We start from the raw sequence: 23231 nt of genomic DNA on the forward strand, positions 1-23231 counted from the left end.
TCACAATGCAGAATTCATTTCAAAGATGATAATTTTGTTTTGCAAAAGAACCATATGCTCCAGATTAACTCAAGTTTAAACAAAATGTATTGGAACATTTCCAGGATGTTAGATGGAACTGTCAGCAAATTTTTGTAATGACCCAATTGCTGGGCAGGTTTAATGCAAGTTGGCATGGGATATCATTGTAAAATTTTAGCAGGATCAACGAAACCAAGAGATCCCAGGCAGCACAGCCAGCCTTTGAGAGCTGTACAACTCAATGCAAGAAATTTTAAATAGATGCAATGCTGTTGATCCTGCACCGTGTTTTCTCTAGCCTTGGTTACATTTGCTTTGTTTAAGGTTTAAGCTGAAAAGGTTTAAGAGTTAAAATTTTTCAGTAAAATCACCTTGGGTATAGGAGAAAATTACTCCAGTGAAATATGAAATGCAATCACAAAAATGTTTGAGATCAATCCAGATGTATGTCCCTCTTAAAAGGCTCTTAAAGTAAGAATTTTCAGAGCAGAAATTATAGACAGAATATGTCAACAGAAAATAAATTAACTCCAGGAAGAAAGGCCATGTGATTAGCTATTTGTTCTAGAGTGAATGAAACCAAAGGAGAAATGAAGTGCTTGTTGTCCTCACTCTGCCAACTATGCCAAAGAAGGACAAGTTCGATGTTTCTGCTCCAGATGCTGGGTTATTATAGGGACAGGAAGAGTACGGTAAGTCTTCATGAAAGAACAAAGCCCTGGGCTTCATGAATGGAACAGAGTACAGTGTCCTATTGGCTTTTATAAACTGAGGCCACTTTGATCGCCTGTAATATGTGTTTCAAAGAGAAGCAAGGACAAGGGAATTGCAGCATGAGGTGGCTTTGCACTGGCAGATGTGAAAGTCTGGATCCAGAATTCCTCAGGCTGTGGAGCTCCTTCTGCAGCCTATTTTGGGATGCTGGGTGGAGGCAAGGAGAGGAAGGAAGAAGCTTGACTTTGTAATAGCCACCCACACGGGCATAGTCTGTGTTTATGACTGACATGAGTAAGCAGCCCCAGTTGTGAAAGGCGCTGTGTGTAAGCCAGTGGTAGATAGTATTATCTAAAGAATAACCAGCATTATCAGTGCTCTGCCAATAGTTGGAGGCTAATTAATTATTGAGATTTTATCTAACTAATAGACTCCCTCTCCTGGGTTGCCCATGTGTAACAGTGACTCTACTGTTTATCAGGAATCGCAAAACCTGTACTGTGACATCGGGAACACTCTCCTCTCCCTGAGCCATATCTGTTCAGTGGCAAAGACCATCCCCTTTACTTGTTTATATACCACTGCAGCATTTGAGGCTGCAATTCCAGGAGATAAGGCAGGAATGGTCTGACTCAGGACTGGAGCTGAGGTCTGTGCAAGAGTCACTTAGAGCCAGTGCCTTTAATACAGGCAGTTATTGAATGTCCCTAAGTCCTGTTCAATTTATTTAAATTCTCTCTCTGTAAATTCTTCCCCAAAGTTTGAGTGTTTAATCCTAAAATGAGATGCCCTGTGGTATCTATCACTGCTGTATCTCTTTCAAGGGTTGGCTGCTGCATTTCAGTGATAATGAAATGATTCCTTTGTATTGTTTTCTAATCTGTTCAAACATATGAAACTTAAATAGACTATTGTTCTAACTGCTTAACTATCTGCTTTCTTGGAAATGACTGATTCAGTCATGCATCCATGTGAAAATATCCTGTGCACACAGATATACACAAACACTTGGAGTTTTACTGCAGATGCTGTTGCAGAGAAGCTCGTATGTTTTCTTGATGTCTTTCTCACAGCTGTAAATCTTTAACTCTGCCAGCCGCATGTTTCACAGTTATCTCAGCCATTACAGACGGCAAGGCCAGTACCTGTGCAGATCTGGCAAGATGGATCCTCTCGTATGTAGTTCAGCTGTAGACAGGGATATCCTGCTTGGATTCATGATTTCAAAGAGCAAAAGAAACAGAAGCTAAGGGATCCTGGAGCCAGTGGAATCTATGTTCTCTATGCATGGTATGACCTCTATGTGACCATCCAGTATCCATTTCTCTCCTGGAATCAAATATACATACGCTGCAAAGGATGGAAAACTGAGGTCCTCTTTCCTAACCTCTTTTTCCCACTTCTTCCAAATCTGTTGGACTTGCAAAAAGAGCTTGTGCAGACAACCAGTTTGTTCCTCCACTTTTCCCTTCTCAACTCTTGCTAAGGGCATCCCTTACTGTGTGACGTAAAAAGGAGGCAGAGGCTAGAATGGCTTTTTCCACCATACATGCCTGCACAGATGCAGACTTTTATAGCACATAGAATTTTAAAACCTGCCTTTATTCTTTAGGTTTCCATATCTGAGGGTAAAAAAGAATGCTTAGTGCTCAATGCTCCATTACATATTAAGCAGGAATGTAACTATTTTTGTATTTCTTTTGTCCAAAGGTATAGCAGGAAGTCATCAAGTTTATATGAAAACAAATCTGAGACATCAAACGTGGAAGCATCTAACAATAAAAACAGGAATTCCAGTCCCAGTGCCAGACAAAAGAGAGGTAGGAGTTCTGAGACAGAGCTTTTTGCTTCCGAAGAGTAATAGTTTTATTTTTACACGCTTATTTCTGGAGTTTGGTGAGGATGCTTTAAATGTATGTTGTTTAAACCCAACATCAAAAAGACAATGCCACAAAGCTGAGTGACTGTACTGCGAAATTTCCTGAACACCAAATTGTTACCAGTTTAGGATTTTTTTAAGTCTGAGTTTTGATGCATTAGAGTGCTCTTTATACAATTTGTATTTTTTAAAAATAGAATTTGGGGGGCAATAGTATGCATATTTTAATCTTCTATATCCTGGCTAAGCTGGTTTCTAGCCATATTTAATTTTAAGATTGTCTATGGAATTTGCTAAATAATTTCCTTGCTTTATGTCAGAGGTTTTTTTGCCTCCTTTCTGTATAGGTTCCTCTCCAGTATTAGTAAACGCACGCCCATGAAGTCACAGAAAATCCCTCTGTTACTTGAGGGCATAAATAAAATAGATCTATTCAATACAATTTAGGTTAAAATGAACACTAAAAAGAAACTAGATCTCATCTGGCAGTAGCAGGAACAGAAAATCTCTCAACAGTAGTTTCTCTTTGAGGTTAGAGCAAAGAGCTTTTCTAATAATACAAAAAAGAAAATTATGAAGTCTTAAAAGAAGAGATGAATGTCCAGATCAGGCTTAAAGTAACAGCAGGCCCCTTTATAAACAGAGATGGTTAAAAAAAAAAAAAGTGGAATATTTTTTTCTTTGAAAAATATACTATTTACCAAAAGACTTTTCATTGCAATAAGTTTTCATTCTGGGGAGAGAGTTCTGGCTTCTTCATTAAAATAGCCAATGTCAAAAACCTGTTTCAGTAAATTTGTTTTAAAATATGAACTTTTTTTTTTTTAATTGAAAAAGGTTGAAAAGCAGTCTTTCATTTGAAATTCATAAAGCCCTTTTAAAAAAAATCTAGGAAAATGATTGCTGTTTTTTAACTGATCCAGCTTACACGACAGTGTGGGAACTGGGATCAGCCTATAAGCTGACTTTCATTCTCCTGCCTTTTGCTTTCCCGTGACCAGTTGCTCGGGGCTCTCGCAGTAATTCCTGCCAGCTCGGTGAGAGCCTCCTCATCCTCTGGCATGTGGCTGCTGCGGCAGCGCTGAGCAGTGGGTCACTTCTCTGCGGGATTCGGGGTGTGCGTGAGCATCCTGGGCTGCGACGCCCGCTGTGCGGAGCCAGCCAAGGGCTGTCCGGCTGCACATGTCCCACTGAAACTTTATTTTGTGTCTCTGTGAGGCATCTCTAGCTGGGACTCTGCGGGGGCTGAACCCACCTTAAAAATGTGCAGTTAGGTCCTGCTTGCGAAGGTGCAGAGGAATCCTGCGGCCGTCGGGGAGGGCACAGCTGTGCGCAGCTGCAGCACACGTGCAGCATAGGGGGATGTCTGGTGCTCTGCCAAAACCGTCTCTTTTGTGCCACCTACTGACTGTAATATTCCCTGTATCTATGTAGCTAATCGGAGCACAGATTGTTTTAAAATATTGTTTTCTTTCTACAGTACGGGGGGCGGCCACTATTGGCAAGCTATTTTAGTTTCGGTATTCTTAGGGATAAGTGCCTATGATTGAGTTATCTACATATAAAACAGTATTTTGTGTGGATCAGATTGGTAGGTTCACTGACTTGAAGCTATACGGGAGCCCAGTCCTGCAGGAACCTCTGGAAACCACCTAGTCTAACTGCCCTGCTCAGAGCAGAGTCAGCTGGAGCAAGTTGCTCAGGGCCATGTTCAGTTGGGTTCTGAATATCTCCAAGAATGGAGGCTCCACAACCTCCTTGGGGACACCGTCCCAGGCTTTAACTACATTCACAAAAAGGTTTTCTTCATATTTTTAGATGGATGAAATTTCCCATATTTCAATCTGTGCCCATTGACTTCTGTCCTGTCACTGTGCTCCACTGAGAAGTGTCTGGCTCCACCTTCTTTACTCACTCCCATCAGAGATTTATATATGTTGATAAGATCCTTCTGAGCCTTTTCTTCTCCAGGCTGCACAATCACAGCTCTCTCACTCTCTCCTCATCTCAGCTACCGCAATCCCTTAATCATCTTCGTGGCCCTTCATGGGATTCACTCAAGTATGTCTATGTCTCTCTTGTACTGCGGAGCCCAGGACAGGTCACAGCACTCCAGGTGCTTCTCACTTGTGCTGAGTAGAGAGGAAGCATCACGGCCCCAGACCTGCTGGCAAGGCTCTGCCTAATGCAGCCCAGGATGCTGTTGGCTTTCCTTGCCACAAGTGTGCGTTGTGGGCTCGCATTCAACCTGTTGCCCATCAGGACCTACTCCTTATTGTGTTTGAAAATGTTTTCCAGGATTATTTTGTATACCTGCAGAATGAAGGAAAATGATTGAAATAACTCAGGTGGAGACAACATGTCATTAGAGAGCATTCTCTAATGATTGGCTGGTGCTGGGAAGCTGAGGGGACTTATGAAATCCTAAGGGGTCCCTCAGTGAAGTGATATAATTGCTTAGCTGAAGAACTAGCATATAAACCTTCCCCTTATACACATGCACTATCCTACCTGCTGCATGACTCTGTGATAATGAAATACTACAGATTTTCTTACCCTGTGCAAACGGAAAGTAAATAAGCTTTATATACCAGTTTCTGGATTCCTTATAAGCTACAGCATCTTTACAAAGATTGCCTCGCGGTGGGAGCAGCTATGGGAAGGAATGGCTCTTAGGCCAACACAGGCAGTCTGACAGCCAAAAATGCTTCCCAGTGCACCTGTGAACAGCCCCACAGCTGAAACTGCCACTCCATAGCAGTTCCTCACCAGATGCACCTGCCTGGCCCAAAGTTGGTGTCAGACTATAGGGTGGAAGGAGCTGAACCACACCAGCATAATACTTCTATATTGATAAAATCTGTTCATCTCACATCCCCCTAAGCATGCAGGCGCCTTGGATCCTGGATTATCCTGGCTGCAAATCAGGAAGCAATGAGATGCACTTTCCTTGGAAGCACAGCTTGTCTGTCTGTTGCTTGTTGGTCGAATCTGGATTCACTGTCTCTTCATGTTCCCATTGTACTTCTGGTCTTTGTTTGTACCTCTAATGATTTTCACTTGGCAGTGTATGAAGTAAAGAGGAGGAAAAAGCTAGTGGTTAAATCCTAAGGCACAGAACCAGGCAGCCAACACATGGCTTTTCTCCTGTTCCTTTGCCATAAACCTTCTGCGTGCTACCTGCCCACACAAAGAAAGGAGCAGATGCAGAATTTGGCAGGAATGCATGGATCTGGAGGTTTGATCTAGATCCACCTCTTTCCTGCAATGTGAGTAACTCAGTATCTTTCAAACTCAAAGTCTCAGGACCTAGATCCATCTGTGACTTATCTCTAGACAGGCGACTGTCAGAGGCATGGCTGGCTTATTTATGTAGGAGCCTGGCATGTAAGCTTTGCTAGCATGGCACTCCTTACATCCCAGCAAATCATGAGATCAAATGCATGACTATATGCCAGCTTTGGAGGCTGTTAGAAAGACTGCAGCAGGTAAGGCTGAGAGTGTATTAGCCACGGGGCTGATCACGGCAGACTCTTCAGTGCTTGTGCTGCATCGCAGAAGTGGGACTGCTTGCAACACTTGCTGTCTGTATGTATCCTGCACTGCAAGACTACTTCTCTCATGTCTCCCTACAACCTTGCTGTTCCAACCACAAGGATGTGTTTTCATAGTAAAAGGCACTAGATCCTCTTTAATGAGCTTGCTGCTAAACTGTATTTTCCTTTGATGAGAGCTACATCCCTTCGCCTGTTTTTCTTTGGTTTCGTTTTGTTGTTGTTCTCCTCCATTAAATCTCAGTGAGCCAAACTCAACCCAGGGGCTCTGTTTGGCTCAGCTGGTTTAAAAACCCTGACCTCATGTCACCTTTCTAATTGATTAGCTCTTGCTCAGGCTTGAACTGAATCAAAATTTATTTATTTATTTTAAGTTGTCATCCAGTGCTAACCTTTCCTTTCCCATAATCTGAACAGCTGACCCTTCCTTCCTTATTTCTCTTCCCTCTCCCTCTCTCTCCTAGTTGATGCTTCCACCAGCCTTAACCTTGAGCGCACAGCGCTTGCTAGAAAGCGATTCACATTGCAAGGTCTTTCCAACCGCAGAGCTCCACCCAAAGGTAAAATCACCCCATGCAGCATTTGGTCTCTGGCCATCTGTCTCCTGCACTCCCACAATGTCCTCTCCATCCCATAGTGCCATGCATCACTATTTCCTAAAATGCTGCTGCATCTCACCAGAATGCTCCTGTCTGACACACACATGTGGCTCTTCTCAAAGATGCCATTACCAGAAATTCCTTCCCCGGCAGTGTTGGCAAGGCAACCTTTGAGCTGACTGGTTGGATCTTTTACTGGTGCACAGTGCAAATAACATTTGTTTCCAGTTTCTCTCAAGGGCCAAAGTGTGGACATGTTTTAAATAACCAACCTAACTTCTTTCAGCAATTTACTGGCTTGAAGGGAAGACTATCATTGTGTTGTGCTACACGAGGTCACGTGTTAAATTGTTCATTGGTTGGACCTCTTTGTTTTTTCAAATGTTGCTCAGCTGTGGCCTAGTGGATACTCTGAGGATCCAGAATTCAGAGAATCTGGGGGTTATTGCCATTTCTACTTGATTATGTTATATGACACTGTAAAATGGTGTGTTCTGAGTCTTGGTGCATAAATGTTTAGAAGACACTTAATATCCATGAGTAGAGAGCATCGCATGTTCCTGTGACAGTTGTACAAGGAAGAGACTTTAGAGGAAAGACAGAAATGTGAATAGAAATGAAATTGAATGACTATTTGCAATTACTTTCTGAAAATAATGTATGACTTTTTTTATTGTTATTGTATGACTTTCCTCCTGTTCTGTTGAATTATATTTCTTCTGTGAGATGAAGGGTTAGTGAGCAGTGATGGAGGGGGTAAGCATCAAAGGAGGTAGAAGCAAGATGAAAGAATAAAAATGACAATGTTATAAAGTAGATGAGAATACACCAAGAGCCACAGCAGCAGTAAGATTCTGGCTGGAAGGTTAAGGCTGCATTTGGTAGTAAGGTCCAAGACGGACAAACCAGTTCAATGTTCTGAATACAGAAAAGGGAGTGATTTTCAGATCCTGTGACTTGAGGAAATCAATTGCAAGATACAGATTTCAGAAATGCGGCAATTCAGGCTAGTTTGGATCTGCAGTTTGGTTTGAGCCTCTTTTGCTTTTATCTGATGTTTTCTCATCATGTGAAATGTTTTGCATTTTACTCAGTCATTCTGTTCCACACAGCAAAGCACAGTTCAGAAGGGTTCATACCCGCTAAGCTGTGGGTGCTCTCAGTTCCAAGACTTGCTGGGTCTGGTTACTTGAGATTGCCGTGAAGCACCTCCATTACACAACCTCCCATTTCATTTTCTTTTGCTGCTCAGTTGCTAATCTGGTACTGGCCTAGAGGAAACCGGTTGGCAAATAGCCTGTATGTTTTGCAGAGTGTGGTCATTTCTGCAGGCAGTGACAAAGCAAGGCCATGTTAGCGCTGTACAGACTGGCTGGTAAGGCAGATGTGAAGCTAGGAGAAGGTAACAGGGAAGTTACTGCAGTAAGAGCTTGTCGTACTCTTGATCCTGTTGTTTAAGGATTCATTACTGACTGTGGCAGGAGATGGCATTCTGAGCTGAGCATACTTTGGTTCAGACCCACTGTATCTGTTCATGTTCTGAACACACAAAAGGGAAGGTTTAAACAATAAAATAACAAGACTAACTAGGGGGAAAACAAGATTGCCTGATAGATATGAACTGGCAGTGAAGTATGGATGTTCAAAGCATTGCTGAACCATCTGCCCAGGCTGGATATGATGGGGTAGAAAACGTATATAAGCACTTTGGCGTTTAGACCAAAGAAATGCTGATGTCTGGAGGAGAAACGTTACCATCCTGCACTCCATCAGTGCAGAGACCCCCAGAGCAGCTGTACCAGAACTGGCAGCAAAGTGTGTGAACGCCCATACTCATAGCACTTTGTATCTCCCCACCCTTGGGTCAGCATTAGCTGTCCAGGCTTGCAGAGCGAAGCTTTTATTTCTTGGAGTTGGTACAGAGTCTCTAAGAGCTGCATGATGTGGTGTAAATATATCCCAACACCAGAATTAAAAAATGACGTTTTCTTTGTATTTTAACAAGGGCAGTTACAGCAGCCTAAATGTGGAGTCATTCCATTATAATTGTTGCTGAGAGCACACTTCAACCTCTCATTTTTCCTCAGCCTTTTAGTAGGTGTGAATAAGGATGTACTTGAATATATGTGCTTTTATGAGTAAATTGATAAAGGAGTACATTGGCAGGTACAGAATTTATAGTCTTCTTGCAGTAGCCAATCTACAGCTGAAATTCCACTGAGATTTTAAGGAGCTAATATGGTTTCCTGATGTTTTGACATAATAAAACATTATAGGAATTGCAGTTCAACCAGTCACGCTAATTTCTGCTCAACTGGAAGCATACAGCGAATGTGGCATTCACTAGGCAGAAATATGGAAAAACAAAAGTAAAGAGAAATGTTCTGTGACTGAGCACTAAAATAAGAAAATGTGAAGATAAAGAATGGGAAAGAGAATTTTAAGATCCCTGGCAAGGAACTCTTCACAGTAGTATAGTTCTGCACAGGACATTTCAAGCTGAAATTTGAAATCACCTGAAAGTTACTTTGCTCCAGTGCTCTATTCCATTTAACTATGGGGAAAAAAAAAAAAAAAAAAAAAAAAAGAGAGCCAGAGAGAGAAAAGAGGAGACACATAAGAGAAAGGAGACAATAGGAATAGGAAAAGTGTCTCTGAATCACAGGCTCCATCTGGGAACGGCTGGGCTAAGATTCAGAAAAACATGTAAACATGTGCTACAAAAAGCTGTGTGTGACATAACTCTTCACCAATCCCAGGAAATTTTTCAGTGAAAATAGAACGAACCATTTAATTTTTACCAAAATATTTCTTAGATATTTTAAAAAATCAAAACACAAAAAGCACAAATAGTTTTTGACAAATCTAAAAAGCTTCAACAGAATATTTAAAGCCATTTCTAACACCATTTTCAACTGAGGTTGTGTCCTGGTAGAGTTAAGTGTTCAAGTATCTTACTGAATCTGAAATATGAAGCATATGAATAGCTTTACTCGTATCTCAATGGAAATGCTCACTTGAGTAATGCAGCACATGTACTTAGAGTGTCTTCAGCTGAAAAGACTAAAAGTTAATCCTGAAACATTTGTAAGCAGCAACTTTTTCTCCCAAGTGCTGCTGTTGTAGTTGGTAGGTGCAAGAAGCATATTGATGTGCTTGTAGATGTGCAGACACAATCTCTTAAGAGCTGCCTAATTACCTCGATGTGTTTTGAAACATCATGTGCTCTCTGAGGCTAGCAGACAGTTAGTCCATTTATATCTCTCATCCATCCATGAAATATTTTGAGTCAAAAGTGCTACACACATCTCAGAGAGAAATCTGAGGAAGCTCTGTTTTCATTCCTGAGCAGACTTTGAGAAAAGGCAGGATCCTAATTGGAGGAAGTTTTTTTTTTTTAAAAAAAAAAAAAAGTTCTGTTGCCTTCATTTTCTCTAAGCTGATTTGCACCAGTAAGGATGGAGGCTCAGAGAACGTCTTTCAGGCATTCACACAGTTAACTTCTAGAAATGACAAATGTGAACTCCAAACCATCCTGTTTGGATTTCAGTGTATTTCAGGTCAGTCATCACAGAACAAGCAGTTCAGTGTCTAAAATAATCCAAAGCCCATCTGTAGACACACATACCATTCTAACCATCCTACTCATCTCTGTGTTCTGGAGCTGTGCTTATACAGTAGTTGATTGCTAAAATATGAATTGGCATAAGTCTCCTTTCTGAAGTATTAAAATTGGTGCAATTGGAATTGCTTTGAAAACATGTTCATATAAACTTTTCGTGCTTTTCACTTTGTTGAGAATATTTTTCCTGGCTGTTTTAGAGGAGCAACCTACCTTTTATTTACCCTTTTCCAGCTGCTGCTTTGCTTTGGACATCTTTTACCCTCAGTGCTTACTAACCTCTAATCCTGCCCTGCATTGCATCTGTCTGTTCTCCCAGATCCAGAATCTAAGGAAAGAGAAGTTACCCGTCGCTTTTCCCTAGCCTCCTCCATCAGCACCACAGTTAATGCTTCTGCTGTGACCAAAGGTATCGTCATGCTGCTTGCTTAGCTACCCTTCTCCCTTCCTGCTGACTGATACATTTACTGCCAAATGCTGTTCACGGAGTGAGTACATCAGGCTCAGTTTTTATAAATGCAGGAGGCTCCAATAGAAGAGTTAGGACTAGTATAACCCCTGCAGGGAGGCAGGCAGAGACATTTTGAATGTATAGCAAGGTGTGCTGCCAGCGTATATAATGACTCTTCTCAGTTTCTCCATAACAGGCTTCAAAGGGTGGTGCTGGTTTCCATAGAAACTGGATTAATTTTTGGCTAATTTGGGGTTAGGTTTCCCACTTCTCCCTGGTTTGGATTAACTGAAATTCAATAGAAATTATTTCTCTATTTCCTTAAAGCCGTTTAAGATTTTTTCCTTTCAAGAATGAGAGGATCTCCTCATTGTGTAGCAGACATCAGATAGTAAGAAAGCCTGAAATCAAGCCAAAATGGAGTAGCAATAGATGCCAGTTTTAAGAATATTTAGCATAATCACAGTTTTGATTAGAAATTATGATTACAAGGAAATTTTCAGTGCAAGGGAGCTAGGTGCTCAGAATGCACTGAACTCTATGCAGTTCGTGTGGGAACTTATGCAAATTTTATTTTTGACCTGTAATTATTTTGAGAAAAGGCACTTTTACAAAATTTACTTTAAGTTATTGCGCTAGTGCCTACATTTAAACTCAAAAGCAACCCACTCATTTGGGCAAGCTGGTTGTGTTGGAAATCAGTAGGACTGTAGTCACCTCTGACTACATGTCAGTGTTACTTTTGAAAACAGAACATATGGTCTTAAATCGAATTCTGAATATATTGTCTTTTGGCAGTTCCTGGCATGAAGTGGAGGAACTGATTTGCAAGGTTAACGGGGCAATTCACAAACCAAAATAGAAGGAAAAATGGCTGAATCCATTTGTATAAAAATCTTTGCTATGTATTTGTCAGGAAGAAGGTTGCATAGTGCATTCTAAATAGTTGTGAAGGACATGAACCATATCCTTGACTGCGCAGTGAAGCAATAGGTATCTGAAACTACCTACTTCCAGGGTGTCGTGAAATGAGAGCACGGTGCTGTTTATTGGCAGAGGAAGGATGTGATAGTGCTGCTGCCTACAATGTTTCTTTGCCACGCTCTTTAGGCCGTAACCCTACAACATCACTACAAGGAAATGATCAGCATAGCACAGGAGAAGAGGTTCTTACAGCTTTCTGTCCTTGGTGACAGCCTCAGAAATACACCATCAGTTACTTGGTTATGGGAAGACTGAGTTATTTCCCAATATTTATTTCCTAAGCTGGGGAACAGAAAGAAGCACGTATGTAGAAAGAGAATGGACAGCTAAGGGTTGTTCTTTAGTGTGGTTTATCGAAGAGAGCATTTGTGAATTACAATGTAATTCAAACTTTGTTATGATTTCATATGAAAAAATCCTGTCCATCACAAGACCGTTGGCAATTTTTTTGAATGCTGAGAAAACTACTTTTGTAATGATTTTAAAAGCTAGAAAACAAAATCAGTGTTTTTCAGTTAAGTGTTTTATTTACAGCATCTGCTTTAAGAGAATATTTCAGATGACAAAAGAACCAAAGCCTGAGTCTTGTCTCAGCATTAGCCAAATGCAGGTCTAGCCAGGGTGTTTGGATGATCTCATTCAAGGCTACTGCATACTGCTGTGTGCTGATCCTCACTGGAGAAGCACTGTACGTGGACCTGTGACAGATGGCCCTCCACTTCTGTGGGGCAGAAGTTCGGCTTTTGTGGGCTCTTCCCTGCCAGCCTCACAGGTAGAAAGCAGAGGCTGAGTCCGCCTGCCTCAGGACAATCTCCTGGACAAGGGTGAGAGAAAACATCTGTGAAATTTGACTGGAAGCAGATACATTTACTATGTCTTAATATCTTTTGCAAAAAGCGGTCTGTCCCCTATCCACATTACAGAAATGTTTATCTGCACAACCTAGAATTTAGGGGTTGGTCTTTTTTTTGGGTGAAATGGAAAGTATTAGGCAGGTAGTGTTTCCAGGTAATAGGAAAGTAAGTTTGTCCTTTAACAGTATTTACAGCCTTGTGACTCTGCAAACTTCACACAGGTCCCCTTGTTCCTGCAGTTAAAGTCAAGAGACATGAGATAAAGAGTGACCCAACTCCCCTGGGGTTTGAAGGTATGAGTATTTCCATCCTGCATGAAAACCTATTTGGCAATCTTTTGGTATTCCACTGAATTCACGTCTCATCCCTGCTGGTAGACGATACTGGAATCCATTAGGGGTTTGGTGTCGGTATATCTGTTTAACTGCGACAAACACAGCTGTCACCCCCTTGCCTGTCCCCTGCACTCATGCTATGTTTGTCAACTTTCACCTAGGGATAGTCTTAAACCAAAACCCCAATTCTCTGCCTGTTTTGGGAAGTAATGCTCTAGATTTTGATCTGGATGTGTTTTTCTGCTTGGCTTCTACCTTACTCTGTAGAGTGCTGCAGCAGGGAGCCAAGGGGCTAACTTCCACCTTCACCTGTAGCCTGGCCACTTACATCTTTCTTCCCTTGTTAGTGTCTATACCTAGCAAGAGGAGCAGGAGCAATGTGCATGAAGGCTACAGAAGAGGGTAGATTGTGCATTAATATCCATTTAAGGTGCAGTGTTTCATTTCAGCTGAGCAGAATTTCCACCTGTTTGTTGCAGCAGATTCATCAATTACTGTTTAATAAACAATACCAAAGAGTTAAACTAGGAAGTTATTCCCCAGTCACTAGAAGATCACCAGCTTCCACTGTCAGCTTTTCCCTTTACTGATCTGGCAGAGCATGTTGCCTTGTGGGGCACAAGCAGTCAGGTACCCCTGCTGCAGGACAGGGAGGAGAGAGATGTAAGCTGAGGAATCCTTTCTTACGATTGTGTTGCTCTGTACAAAACCTTGGTAGAAAGGGCAGGTGGCTAGATCACTGATGGAATTGGTGACATATGGAAGCTAACTCCTATGTCACTCCCAGCAGAAGAGGACACTGGAACGGAGAGGTTGGAAGAAGCAGTTCAGAGGCAGCAGAGGAAGTAGTGGTTTTGCTGTTTGCAGAATATTTCCTCTTGCCAGTGATCCCTCGCACTAAGTTTGGAATCATCCTGGCACCCAGCACCAGAGTTTCCCAAACTGTGGTGTTTATACCTCCCTTTCCTCAATGACAGATACTTCTGATCTCACCATACCATGCCATGTGGCTGCAGAGGTAGTGGGTATTTCAAAGTGCCGGTACTACCCGTAGAATAGAGCTGAGGTGATCCTCGCTGGTTAAAAACGTGGTCCTACTGCACAACATTCCTCACCAGACTGAGTTTCTTTAAGTAGGAAACAATGAACGTTATCATCCCTTTACCAGAAGATATTGCTGCTATTTCCAGAGGTCTGACAGAGTTAATAACACAAAGGATTTGATGTACTTAGATAAAAGCTTCCCTCATAAAATTGCATTAATCAAGAGTGAAATCATTCATCTATGGCTGGGAAGAAGAGCCTCCCTGGTTCCTTTCGTTGCTCTATGGATGGCTATTAAAACCATATACCATCACCTACAGAATGACTTGAAATGCTGCAGTGAGAATATGTTAAAAATGTGTAAGGAAGCTGTAGTGAAATAGAACACTGCACTGTTCATCCCGCAATTGTTTTCCTTAATTAACATCAATATCTATGTTTTATTCATTTGGCTATTCTCTGTTCTTCTCAGACTTTTCTGTGCAATGCTGCTGTCTTTTCACTCATTTGTTTTGGTCACATGTCTCCTTTTTTATAACTGTTGGACCCTAGTCCACCTGTTTGTTAAAAAGACTACCAGTTGCAGAGGTGATACAAGAATTCACTTTGTACTGGTTGTCTGTTCACTGCTTCACCTTGAAGACAAAAAATTGTCCTTCCTGTCACAGATGCTTTTGAGAACACCATATTGGCCCAGACTAAATGTAATACCAGTTCCATCACGAGACCTGTACCTAGATCTGCTTCACAGACAGGTAAAGAAAATGAAAACATTTATAATCTCAATTTGAGAGTGTAATATAAATTTATGATAATATTTAGTCTCTTAAAGAGATTTTTCTCTTTTAATGAACATTATTTTCCAAAGAAAGCACTGAAAGAACAAGCTCAGATCACTAGTGAGTATAGAAACGACGTCTCAGATTCTGGTTTTCTGTAGGTCAGGCACAGCTGAAAATAATTCTCTTAACTGATGTCAGAGAATTTGGCCTGTGTTATTTTGTAACTTGAATGAAGTAAGTAAAATGCGGGCTATTTCTTAGCCTCTGAAATTAGAATAACAACTTGTATGGAAGAGGAAGGCTGATGCATGTATTTATAAGGAATCCTTGCTATTTAAGCTTCTGCCTTGGATGCTTTCTACAAATGGCAGTGGTAAAAAATCATTGAAGCTTTGTCTAAGTGTGAAGGGGAATACTTTTTTCTTTTGGTGTTTGTAGCCCAACCTGTGAATTTGAACTAATATTGCTATCGCAGTTTAAAGATAGTTAGCACCAATGTATTCTTGTACATTTAGATAATTGCTACTATTTTGCTGGTGTGATTCAACTGGTACAGAATATGAGGTCCAGTTCTATATGCTGCATGGTCTGTAATTGAAATTGTCTCTTCTGTCTCAAAACGCTGTTGGTATAGCCCTTGGCAGGGACACTCACAACCCAGCACATGAATGGCATTTCAGTGGCTAGTTTACACCCTGAAAAGTCTGGATGACCTAACCATACCTGCGGAGTTATAACCGGGGATGCTGCTGCGGTGGAAGGACGTCACTGTGTCTCTTGTAACTGAATTGCAGTGGTCAGGGCAGTGACAGCCCTTGTGTAACAGGAGGGAGAAGAGGCTGCAGAGCTGCATGACCACATCGCACCAACCAGTGCCTGTAGCAGGGAGGATGTGCATGGGGAGGGATTAAATTAATAAACCTATTTCTCCCAGATCAGATTGCTTTTCTATTTACTTCTCAAACTGCCTGACTTGGGTTTTGTATTGTTGCAGGCCAGGTTTTGTTTTTGTTGTGAGTGCTGAGTTACGCGTAATCCCACTGTAAGAGCATCTGGCTCTGTGCCTTGTTAGAGCACTGCCTTGCCTTGTGGAGAGCAATGGCCCACAGGCTGTAAAGAGCCCGAGTCCCTGTGAATCAGCTAATGCACAGCAGGTACATTTAAGTAGGAAGGCATGAGGTGATGTGACTCACTCCATTCAGCTTGTATCTGCATGGGCTGCAAGATCCCTTGGTAGATGCAAGGCATATTTCCCCCTAGCTGGATTCTACTCATCCCTAGCAGAAAAGGGGCAGGGAGCAAGTGCAAAGGAAAGCGTAGAACAGATTGCCCTCTGTGCAGGAGAGTTACCTTTCCATCATGGGAGCCTCAGGCAGGCAGATTTTATAAGGCTCAGCCTGAATTTCCCTCAGGAGACATCCTCTGGGCATGCCTTTGTAGGTAAAGAGATTGACTGTTGTGCTTGGATTGGAAATATCTCATTAGGTGTCTTCTACTGGGCTGGGGTGGTTTTGGGTGCAAACCATGCAATAAGACTGCTAACAGCAGGAATAACAATGAAATTTTGTCTACCTACTACCAAAAATCTGGTTGTCTTTGTGCTTTGTTGTTTACTCTGTCCCTTCCCCGCACTTGAACCTGCTCCAGGGTACAGTCTTGCAAGTTGCTCAGGTGGTAATATCACCTTAGGGTGAGATGGAGCTAAGAAGTCAACCAAAGTTCAATGGCTTCAGACTTCAATTTATAGATAAATTTGTGGAGATAAGCTGGAAACTGAATGAGCATGGCTTTCTGAAAACCATGTCAGCAAGAGTTATCATTTGCTACAGCGCTTGCTCTGCAGAAATATTCCTGGTCCTTGCTTTTTGTACCTCCTGAGCTGAAGAGACTTAGCAATGCTAAATACTGAAGGTATTGATGGACGTGCACACGATGGCCACGCAATCCGCCCTCCCACAAATGACAGCAAGCAGTGCAGGTTTTTAGAGAGACAATCATGGCTGCAACGTAATTTTTATGGCAAGATCAGGGAACAAGTTGTAAAAAGGTACAAGCAATTCAATAAGTGGAATAGTGAGAAGTGAACCGGTGACATTTAATTTTAAAACACCGAGTCTGAAAGAGGCTAATGACTGATAGCTAACTCTCTCTGTTTTATCTCCTTTGAAAAGGTTGGCCCAGCAAGCAGATGCCATCTCTAGACACATTTGAAGATTTTGAAGCCATCCCCTCCAGCACAGATGAACTCTCCAACTCTTCTGACTTGGAAGAAGAGAACAACCCTAACAATGTAATTCCTTTTTCTAATTATGCTTTCCTTTCCCAGTGCAACCTCCTCTCTTCTAAAGATCATGATTTAACCTGCAAAGTTTGGGTTCATACCAGCCTTTAATACATGGATATGTGGGAAGACAGAAGATGGGAATTTGATCTGGGGTGTTGGGGCATTATTCCAAGACTTATTTTGTTGATCAGGACCATAAAAAGTCACCCCTACTTGCAAGCTGTAGCTTTACCTGTGTAAGTAAGTTACAAAAGTGAGGGAAAACTCTGAACTTTGAAAAAGTAATTTCAGACTTCTCCAAGTAACTCAACATGGTGTCACAAACCCAATTTCTATATCAGAACAATGACTGGCTGGTTAACTCTAAAGCCTGAATGCACAGTACTGTTCTGTCCAAAGTTCTAATAATATTTAACCTGGGCATGATAAAAGGAATAAAAAGTGACACAATTCCCTACAGAAGAAATCTCTGCCAGCTTGAAATGCCTAATTCAGTATTTAACTAAACTCGCTCTCTCTTGCACACTGTTTTCATCCGTAGTGACTGTATTTCTGGTGCATTGTTTCATTCATTTTAGGGGACAAATCTTTTTCGGGTAGAAGGCAGTTTTGACAGCTGTTTCCCGGATTCTCTTACACTCGAGGATGGAGATTTAGTGGAGTTTGTGCAGGAAGGAGAAAATGGTCAATGGTAAGTACAGCAGAGAGACAGAATTTGACAGGTAGAACAGCCATAACCCCCTGGAAAAAATGGAAAATATTCAGAAGAATGTCAAAGCCTCTTCAAAATCTATCCAAATCCACTCACCCCATTGACCACAATGTGAAACAGGCAGTGGGAGGCATGAACATACAAGCAGCTTTGGTTAATTCCACCTGGTTGGCCTTCATCCCAAATGCTTGTGACACGAGGCTTAAGTGGACAGAAGTTTGCATAAAGGAAACAGAGGGGAATATTTGGGCTTTTGACACTTTCTAGCCAGACAGACAACTGTCAAAGGCAGCAGCCCCACACAGGACACATCACTGAGCTTCAGCAGTGAACCAGAGAGCATTTCTAGCCCCAAAGGCTTAGATGTAAGGCGTGATTGACAAAATGGAATGAATCTGTCCCCCTTGAGCCCACATATGTTTCAGTATATTTTTTCTCTCTTTATGACAAGTGAGTGTTAGGAAGAGACCTGGCTTGGCATCTGAATTCTCTTTCCATGGGTAATTTAGAGGAAGAAGACCTGATCTCCCTGAAGCGCCCGTGCAGTCAGGCCCTTCACTCAGTACTGATGTGCGACTGGGATGGGAGCAAGTCCCATAGGGTGAAGTAGATGGGAGGTGAACTAAAACCATCCACCCTAGATGATATTTACAGCAAGGGGGATGGACAACATAAAAGATCCAATTTCTTCAGCTGTGAATTTGGCCCAGCGTCCCAAACACAGGCCAAGGCCACTGCTCCATTGTCACACAGTCTGTTTGCAAGGGAGCTTGTTCTGGTATACTGGGTCACCGTCTGACACTGGTGAAACGTGGTCACCGGCTCCTGTAGGACTTCCCTGGGGCCTCTGCCTTCTTCCTTAGTTTAGAAAGCAGCTGCCCAACATACACCTCTAAGAAACACAACCCAGGGAAAGAGAATGTAGGGAAATTCACTGACTGTTGTCTGAATTTCAGGTTAGTGAAGAAACTGGTCTCTGAGAAAAGCGACTGGGTTCCTTCCAGTATATTGCAGCCAGCAGAGGGGGACAGTAACAACATAATGAAGAACAGCAATGCAGGTAATAGAGGAAATGTGTTACTGGCATTTATTTTTTTTAATACTGAAACAGGATGTGACAAAAAAGGATGTAATAAACAGTGCACTTTCTGTATTAAAGTATTTGGCCTGGGTGCATGTCTGTGCTGCAGTCTCTGGAGATGCAGCAGAGCTAGCCTGAAATCTGGTGCCTTAGGTGTTAAAGCTAGTTAGGCACTGCAGCTTACCTTGGCATGGTTTAATTGTTTTCCCCTTCTCAGGCAGAATTCGAATCTCCCACCAAACTTCTTCAGGTACCAGCATCCAGGCTGGCTACTTTACAGCTAGCCCAAGGTGTGTTGTAACTGCAGGACAGCTTTTATCCTGACGCAGGTGGCATTTGGATTTAGATCAGTATCAGGGCTGTGGTTCTGGTCTAGGTTTGAGAACATTAACATCTCATGAACCATTACTGCTTTCATCATATTTCACTGCTGGCTCCAAAGGCTGGAGGAAGGGCTGCTCTGGTGAGTTTTCAGCCAAATCAGCACTAAAAGTCTTCCTTTCTTCAGCTTCGGTTCTGACCTAATGCCCAAACAGGTTACACTGGAAAAGCTGAATCTCAGCAACTCTGCAGATCAAAGGTTTACAATTTTAGATTAATTTTTGTCCATCCTTAAATTTAATTTACCAAATTGCATCTTACTTTTCTGCTAGTAACAGAAGAAAGCAAAATCCGGCACAGTCGTTCCCTGAGACCTGCAATAGAGAGCTACCAGCATTTTATTCTGAGTTACTAGTTTCTTTTGATTATTATTTTTTTTGTCAGTTTATTAAAGTGGAGAAAACTCTTTTCGAAATTAACCGGGATTCTTTCCTGTGGTTTAAAGGGAGTTTGGTAATTGCTGTTCCTTCACCTCCACAGCAGATCAGTCCTGTCTTCACCCTCAGTGCCTAACTACGGCTCTCATTTCTTTGACAAGTCTCATGCTTCGAAAGAAAAATAAAACCACACAAATTACAGTTAGTTACACGCCAAAAGATCCTCCCTTGCCTTTAGTGAAGGAGTTAGGAGAGCAGTAGAATTGTGATAATTTATTTTTTATTTTATTTCAGGCTTTTAACAATGAACCTCAAGACTGTAGATGGGAAATCCTTTAGGTGGGTTATAGTGACAATGCCCATGTCCTCCTTTTCAGACATGTACAACGATTCCTGCAGCATGGCCTCAGTAGAGTCAGACACTAAGGAGAGCGAGGTGGCCAAAAGCTTCCCAGCAGAACAGAGGGCTGGTAGCTGAACAGCAGGACCAGCCTTCCTCAGAACCCCATCCATCTCTGTTTATTTTGGGTGAACACTGGATCAAAGTTGCCTTTCTCACAAGCTCTGAGGTTCATAATTCACTAAAACTTTATCAGCATGAACAGATGAGAACTGTGCTGTCTACCTGGCAAGCTGGGAAAAACAAACTTGAAAGGAGCATCAAACATCCAGAAAGCATCAAAACCCACCTTCAGTATTAGAGGAGAAAAATGCTTCTTGCATTGATTAACAAACTGTTTCAGAAGATGTGGCCTAAATTAGGTCAACAGCAGAGATGAAGAATTACTATGCACGCACCTTTTGGCAACTTTGCTTGAACACCGAGTTACTGCAGAGGGACACATGCACGGTTACAAGTTCTTGCTCTACCGTGGGATCGTCTGGAGGTTTTTCTATTTGCTTGCCTCTGGCTGTGCCTTCCCTGTCCTCCTTAGTTCCAGCTGATACATCAAAGATGTGCCCTTTTTGCTGATGGTCAACACCAAAACCATCCCATTTTAGGATGGCTACGAAAGGGAAACTCCTGACTTGGACCATCAGAGAGGCTTCGCACAGCAATGACGTGACCACTTTTGCAATGGCACAGCGAACAACCTGCTGCATAAGGCATATGTTGGGACGATGAAGATGGCAACTCCTGGCTACAAAGTGGAGGTGCAGGGCTTAGCAGGGAAGCAAAGACGTGTGACAGCTACTGTGACAAAGAACAATTTGAACTCTTTTTACAATATAAGTCATTCCTCTACCCCCTCTGCAGTCTGTGGTTGCTGGATCACAATCTTTTGCATTCGGTGCCGAGAATTCAATTGAATACCATTTAATGTCATATGTTTGAGTAGACTGCATGCTTTCTTTGTGTGCTGGGCTATGGAGTAGATACATTTCATCCCCCGTTTGGAATATACTTAAGCATTGCAAATAGGCAGTGAGCATTAGATGCTCCAATGAGTGGATAAAGTGGTGGTGGTGGTAAATACTTCTTTCTGGGATATTTGATTAAAGGACTGTACCAAATCTCTGCCACATAAGGATGTAATGTATAATATAGAGTGATTACAGATGTTATTATTCCTATATAAGCCATTAGCTCATTTAGAGCAGCTGTTAAGGCATGAAGGCATTTTGATGGTAATTGGAGTTTAGGTCCCACAAAAGCTGCTAATACTTTACTAAAGATAAGTATTGACTAAGGGTTGCAAACAGGCAAAGAGCAGCCTGGTAAAAATCACCCTAGAAGCTCAAGAGTGAGTGATTGGCTTTCACTATTAGGGATTTTTTGTTTAACCTTGAGACTAGTGGTGCTCCATGTAAATAACAAAGGGGACAAAAGCACTAAAAATGGAGGTGAATCAAAACCAAAAACCAGTCTTTAGTAATTGAGCCTCCAAGCAAGATAGTAGGAGTCTGTATCATTTCTGTTTTCATCTTTGCAGGGACCCAAATGTTCTTTGTATCAGTGGAGGCTGGCATTACGAATACCTTAGTGTGTGAGTCAGGGTAGCTGTGAAGCAGGTAGATAGTCTCATTCAAGAAAAACTCTCAGAGTAGGTAAAGTTTTCTTCAGATTTTCTTTGCCTATGAAGGCTTATTGGTTATTTATGAGTTGCACTGTGGTGGTTAATTCCCATGGTTCTTCTAACTCTCAATATCTGGAGTTTTCCATTCATGACTAAAGGACTTGAGAATTCTGTACCTTTTTGGAAGCTAATTTTGTCCTACAGAGATAAAAGCTTGTCTGTTTTGTGCTGGTCATCTACCTTAAACATGACATGTAGGGTCTCAGGAACATGAATCCTGTTAGTCTACTGTAGTTATGAGCATCTTGAGGAAAGAACTGATTCATTTCAGTCCCCCAAGGAAATATGCAGTGATGTTTTCTTGTAGTGCAATTATTTTATCCTCTCCCTAAACCAAGTTCATTTCAGTTTCTCTATTACTTTCAGTAATTTTTGCATGGCCTGATGACAGTGCTTCTGTCTACCTCTGCCCCAAGCATAGGAGAGGAAAGGGGTAGGGAGATTTGATTGCACATTAATAAATATAGTAAGCTTTTGTGTGTGGTGAGAGAGAGTGTGCTGGAGAAGGGTTACCCTAGGTATATGAAACTGCCAAAACTAGGATTTGTGACATTGCTGACAGAGGGAAAGATGCAAACCTGCACTTTGGAGCTTCTTTGGAGGAATCTGATTCTAACGGTGAAATGGCAGCGTAAAGTCTCTGTTTGAACTGAAGATGGACCATCAGGTATTGTCAGTCCATTTCCTACCTCTGCTGTGTGCAGGGTGACAGTGTGCTAATCCTATATCTCCTGGAGCCTCAGTATCTTCCTGTAAAATGGGAGCTATTGGATTTCCCACATGTCGAATTCTGATGCTAAATTTTAGCATGTATGCAAAAATTGGGGACCCTCAAGGGGAGAGCAAAGCATTCAGCCCTATATGTCCTGCTGTGCCCTCCATGAGTGTCAGTGGTGGCATCCTGTGGGGCAGTCTAGAGCTGGAGGATTGCTGCAGAAGTGTCTCCTCTCTCCCAGCTCACCATGTCATCATGACAACTGCAAAGGTATGGGCTGGATTATCACAATTCTCTTCTCTACTTTGCTTTTGAAAACAATTTTTTTTTCCAAAATCTCATATTTTATCCTGTTGGACCAAAGTTTGAGTCACTCCTGCACCACGAATGTCCTAAGGATGGCAAGTAACTCACTGCCCCATGACTGTGTGCAGCAGTGGCACAGCACTCTGGGCTCAGTGGTCTTTGGGAGCAGATTGTATCACCGCTGTCCTCAGACACTGCTGAACCTGAGCAGGGAGCCCACAACCATTAGTTGTGTCTTTAACCTTCCTGCTCTGCCAGCGAGCCAAAGGCAGCTGCCTGTTTCTGTCTCCACGTTCCAAACTCAGACTGTACTGCAACTGCTGCTGGGGAGTTACCCGGGCCCTTTGCCTGTTTGATGCCTGTGGTGCAAATGGAAGCAAGATAGTTCCACACTGCTGGGTTTGCTTTTTTAAAGAACAAAGTTCCATGACAGATCAGGATGCTGGCAAGTCTGAGAG

The 23231-nt window shown here is 42.1% G+C and overlaps 1 protein-coding gene across 1 annotated transcript in view; it reads left to right on the forward strand.

Moving 5' to 3' along the window:
* The window catches only part of MCF2L2 (MCF.2 cell line derived transforming sequence-like 2), a 155098-nt gene extending 134946 nt beyond the window's left edge, over nt 1–20152 (forward strand). Inside the window, exons 26-34 of the mRNA XM_086618729.1 lie at nt 2446–2555; nt 6633–6728; nt 10709–10798; nt 12900–12971; nt 14726–14812; nt 17011–17129; nt 17702–17814; nt 18792–18895; nt 20052–20152. Of these exons, the coding sequence (XP_086474855.1) occupies nt 2446–2555; nt 6633–6728; nt 10709–10798; nt 12900–12971; nt 14726–14812; nt 17011–17129; nt 17702–17814; nt 18792–18895; nt 20052–20152 (892 nt within the window). The remainder of the gene's footprint in view (nt 1–2445; nt 2556–6632; nt 6729–10708; nt 10799–12899; nt 12972–14725; nt 14813–17010; nt 17130–17701; nt 17815–18791; nt 18896–20051) is intronic.
* The last annotated feature ends 3079 nt before the right edge of the window (nt 20153–23231 follow it).

This window comes from Tauraco erythrolophus, chromosome 11 (genome assembly GCF_009769465.1).
Source record: "Tauraco erythrolophus isolate bTauEry1 chromosome 11, bTauEry1.pri, whole genome shotgun sequence".
NCBI classification, from domain to species: Eukaryota; Metazoa; Chordata; class Aves; order Musophagiformes; family Musophagidae; genus Tauraco; species Tauraco erythrolophus.